The 5,406-nt window shown below is 38.0% G+C and overlaps 1 protein-coding gene across 1 annotated transcript in view; it reads left to right on the top strand.

Moving 5' to 3' along the window:
- Window positions 1-5,406, top strand: part of LOC109919395 (exportin-1-like) — a 53,922-nt gene that overhangs the window by 29,417 nt on the left and 19,099 nt on the right. The window contains exons 2-3 of the mRNA XM_048600980.1: window positions 391-574; window positions 1,123-1,229. Coding sequence (XP_048456937.1) covers window positions 391-574; window positions 1,123-1,229 — 291 coding nt within the window. The remainder of the gene's footprint in view (window positions 1-390; window positions 575-1,122; window positions 1,230-5,406) is intronic.

Here is a 5,406-nt window from a genome sequence, read left to right on the forward strand (position 1 = left end):
CCAGCACTTGTTGCCTTTTACAAAATAAAGTATGAATGTGGTGCATCTCCTTTCTGATCTCCTCCAGTGACCAATATAATTTGAGGTAATTCTTAATCTAGGATGAGCTGTATATTCTGTATGAAAGCATTGACAGGCTGTATTTAGAGTGCTTTTTTTTTTAAACTGAACAAATGTTTTCAGGCCTAGTCCCAACTGTCAATTTCACAGTTGCCAATATTTCAAAATGCACTAACTTTCCCAGTGGAGCATTCAAACATGTTGAAATTGTCTAGTTTTTGACAATTTTTTCACTTGTTCTTAAACTAAGTCAGGAGCCCCAGGTAGTATATCATCCAAACCAGTTGGCTGATTTTTTTTTTTTTTTTTCTCCCCCCACTTCTGTTGTAGAATGTTGACATTCTCAAGGATCCTGAAACTGTAAAACAGCTTGGCAGTATTCTGAAAACTAATGTTCGAGCCTGCAAAGCAGTTGGTCACCCATTTGTCATCCAACTTGGTCGAATATATCTGGATATGTTAAACGTATACAAGTGCCTCAGTGAAAATATTTCAGCAGCAATCCAAACAAATGGTTGGTTGAATATTTTGTGTTTTTCTTTAAAGAAAGGCTTGTTTAATATGAATGATGGATTCGTCGTAGGATAAATTGCTTTACAAGTTATATAAATACAAAAGTTGCTTGATTTCTTAATTGTTTTGTTGCTTTCTTTTAAATGCTTATCAGAATATTGGAATTTATTACTCTAAAAGGAAGATTGCAGTTTAAATTTCTGTAAACTAACATTAATACTAATTAAGATCCAATGCCTAGAATACAATGCTTTCCAAATTTAAAAGGTTTGAGAGGATGATCAGGCACTTAATGTTTGTCGAAGTATGTTGTCTCTGACTCTTGTAATCTGATAATCTCCGATGTGAGTTAAATATACCTTGGTAAATTTCAGCTGGATGATCAGAGTTTGTATATTATTAGATTTGCAGGGGAGCTTATTTATGGCTGCAATTTCTCTGTGTAGAAATGTCACTGTGAAAAATCTTTACAAAGTAGAAGGTGTGTTGTTTAACAGAACAATGTCTCTCTGCAAGGCATATTTTTATTGATGTCTGTTATATTTATAGGTGATATGGTTACAAAACAGCCCCTGATCAGAAGTATGCGAACAGTAAAAAGAGAAACCCTGAAGCTTATTTCCGGTTGGGTGAGCAGATCCAATGATCCACAGATGGTAAGTGAGGGATAAATAGATACTTGTCACAAATACATGAATGTGGAGGAATAAAGTGTTAACTTCTTTTCTGAGAAGTTTAAGTGTTTAAACTTCTGCCGTGTTTAAGTGTTGGGCGTCTTGAACAGATCAAGTTTGCCAGAGTAAATCTCTCCTCTCCTCCACCTCATGCACGCGCGCGCACACACCATCCTTGATTTTTTTTTGGTCTCATGGCCAAGACAGACAAGTTTTAAGACTATTCCATGGTATTTTGTAGCTTAAAAGCAAAGTACTGCAGGAGATCTGATATAAAACAAAGTGCAGGAGAAACTCGGTTCTGACAACCTCTGAAGGCAGAAGTGGAGTAAATTTTTCCAGTCCAACATGACACCTGTTCAGAACTGTATAGTAGTATACTGTTAAATATTTTAGCACTTGGTCTTATCTGGATGCCAGTCCTAATTTTTAAACCTAAAGGAGTGATCCCTTTCTGAGAAAATGTTTCGAGTCAAGTGACACTAACTGTGTCTCTCCACAGATGCTGCCAGACTTGCTGAGCTTTTCCAGCAATTTCTATTTTTATCCTCTTCAAATGTTGTTGTACTTCTAATCCTGCTGCAGTTTAATTTTTTTTGTCTATTATAAGTTATCAAATTACTGCATGATTCCTGTCGTTGATCAGGTTTGAGGTATTGACAGTCTGGAACTGATTTGTACATTACTGAGCCTTGTCTTCATTTGTCCACGTTATTGTAGTATTCTTGTGCAAAAGATCTTACTTTTTTGATCTTTTCAAACCACCATCTTATTTTTAAGTTGATTGCCAATTAAACCTACTCTGCACTGTTTGTTGGCCATACCAACCCCTATATCTTGGTCCTTGTCCTTTGTTTTTTTTTTAACTACATGTACTTTCAAAAGTTGTTTTTATAAAGGCTGCTATTGATTGTGCAGCTATGTTTCTGGGCTGTCTTATTCTAGTCTGAAGAAATTTATCTTTTATGTTAAAGTTCCGTTCCTTGAAATGGTGACTTCCATCTACGTTGTCTCACTTGAGCATTGTTTTCTAGATTTTCCTTCAACTCTCCTGGCTTTAAAGGGAATTTTCTCCAAGGTTATCCATTTTCTTGTTGTTGGTTTTCATTTATCTTGAATAGCTGGTAATTCATTTCCGATTAGACCCCTGCCATCCTCTTGGTCTTTTTGTAAAAGTGCTCAAAACCAATTGTCAGTTTTCTAGCTACCATTCTATATAGTGTTAGTAATAGTTCCATGTCCTAAGCAACATTCATTCTCTGACTATGTCACTAAATCATAAACATCCAGCTATTTATTAAATTGCTGTTTGTAGGCTTTTGCAGCAAGAAGTTGGCTGTCATGTTTCCCTGATTTTATGCAACTATGCTTCTAAATTCATCAGCTTTAAAGCACTTTGAGATTTTTAACTATTGAGATGATTCTGTAAATTGCAAGTATTTTTCTTTCCTCAATTTTTCTATCCTTCCTTGCTTCTCCTAATGCTCATTGACCTTGTCTGTCTTTTCGTAAGAACTAGGAGCAGGATGAGGCAGTTCAGCCCCTCATGCTTGCTATGCCATTTGATACAGTCATGGCTGATCTCATCGAGGCATCAATGCCAGTCTCCATAACCCTTCAACCCCATAAGAATTAAAAATCTGTCCATCGACTCCAATTTTCTCCATGTCCCAGCATCCACCACACTTTGGGGTAGTGAATTCCACAGATTCACAACTCTGGAGGAGAAATTATTTCTCTTCATTTCCGTTTTAGGATAATTGGTAGCACATTTAATACAATTATCTCTCGTTCTAGATTCCCCCATGTGAGGAAACATCATACCACTTTCATGCCTTTTTCGCCTTATAAACTTGATGTGTACTGAATCCCCTAGATCTCTGTTCCACCATCCTCCATCTGTAGTCTCAACCTTTGAACTTGAAATGAACTGTGTATCAGTCCACCTACTTATTTCATTTGAAATTAGTATTGTTGACCTTGTTGTGCTCCTAGCTTACTAGATATGTTATTTCTTCCTTTGCCTTTTGATAGGTTAAACATTATCTGCTTTTTACAGAAACATGCTAACTTGGTCTAATCAGCTGATACTTTTTATATTCATCGTTCTTAAATGGTGGCTGGTAATTTTATCCATTGCTAACCGGGACTTAGCTTTAGATGAAATAAAAACAAAACATTTTTGTTTTTTCTCTTTTCTGTGAAAGAACAAAATATTCCCTGCTGGAAATATTCAGTAACTCTGGAAGCATCTGTAGAGAGAAGCGGCTAATTTTGCAGATTGTAACTCTCTCTTGGAGGATCGATTAATGTAATCCCATTATTTATTTTGAAAGGCGGGTAGAGAGAAAGTGGAATTTTAAACTGATTGGCCAGACATCATTGGTAGTGGGGGAAGAAGTCTTGAATGCATTATCAAAGATTTGATAGCAGAGTGCTTGGAAAACAGTGACAGGATTAAACAGAGTCAGCATGAATTTATCAAAAGGAAATTCCACTTGACAAATCTACTGGAATTTTTTGAGGCTGTAAGGAAGGTTGATAAGGGGGAGCCGTGGAGGTAATTTACTTGTGACTTTCAAAAGGCTTTTGATCAAGTCCCATGTAAGAGATTATCGTGTAAAATTAAAGCCCATGGTTTCGGGAATAATGTACTGAACATGAATGGAGAACTGGTTAGCAGGCAGGAAATGAGTAGGAATACAAAGATCTTTTTCCAAGTGGCAGCCAGTGATTAGAGGGGTACCATAGGGATCAGTGCTTGGACCCCAGCTATTCACAATATATATTAATGATTTAGATGAGGGAACTAAATGTAATATCTCCCAAGTTTGCAGGTGACAAAAGCAGGGTGGAAAGGTGAGCTGTGAGGAGGATGCAGAGATGACACAGTATGACTAACAAGTTGAATGAGTGGGCAAACGTATTGATAATGTGGATAAACGTGAGATTATCCACTTTGGTAGCAAAACCAGGAAAGCAGGTTGTTATCTGAATGGCAATAGATTAAGAAAGGGAGAGTTGTAATGAGACCTGGATGTCCTGCAGCAGTCATTGAGAAAGACAAATGATATTTTGACCTTCATATGAAGAGGATTCGAGTAAAAGAGCAAGAATGTCTTGATGCAGTTGTATGGGGCCTTGGTGGGATCTCACTGTATTGTCTGCAGCTTTGTTCTCCTTATCTGTAGAAGAATGTTGTGACTTTGGAGGCAGTGCAACAAAGATTACCAGACTGATTCTTGGGGTGGCAGGACTGGGGTATGAAGAGGGACTCCATAGGTTGGGACAATAATTCACTGGTGTTTAGATGAATAGGGATGGGTGCTGTCATTGAAAACTGCATAGGTTTCTAAGAGCTGGATGGAATAAATGCTGGAAAGGTATTCCTGATGACTGGGGAGTCTAGAACCAGGATTCACAGCTTAAGGTTATGGAGTAGGCTGTTTTGGACGGAGCTGAGAAATTTCTTCACCCAGTGAGTGGTGAGTCTGTGGAATTCATTCCCACAGAAAGCTGTTGGGGCCAAAACATTGATTTCCAGAAGGAGTTGGATAGCTTTTTTTTAAGGGCTAACAGGATCAGGAGTACAGGGAGAAAGCAGGGGCAGAGTACTGAATTAGACGATTAGTCATGATATTGAATGGTGGAGCAGGCTCGAAGGGCTGAATGGCCTACTCCTCCCTCTGTGTTTCATCAAAACTGTTTTATCAGAACTATTCCACTGACCAGCCATGTGTATATACTTAGCAATGGAAAAATCTACAGCTTTCAAAATTAGAGAATTCTAAAGAGTTCCAAACATTTGGACTTCTCCACTCCTAGGATATTATGGATATGCCATCATTAAGGCTGTGTTAAAAAGATTTTTGGTCTTGAGAAATTGCAGGATGTGGGTAGTGGACGGGGAAGTGGAGTGGAAACCATAAAGAACGAGCAGCTTCTGATAGGCAATTTGGTGTTCTTTTATTTCTTGTATAACTGTGGTCCCTTTTGGTCTTTGAACCCACACCCCAAGTAGATTATCACCTTGTCTTTCTGCTTTGTATAGCTGAAATCAGTGCACTCTCCTTTATGGTTTTTATATTTCACTTATACATTGCTGAAATTGTCGCCTCTTATGATCCCGCCTCTTATGATCCCGCCTCTTATGATCCCG

This window comes from Rhincodon typus, chromosome 9, assembly GCF_021869965.1.
Source record: "Rhincodon typus isolate 14 chromosome 9, sRhiTyp1.1, whole genome shotgun sequence".
NCBI classification, from domain to species: domain Eukaryota; kingdom Metazoa; phylum Chordata; class Chondrichthyes; order Orectolobiformes; family Rhincodontidae; genus Rhincodon; species Rhincodon typus.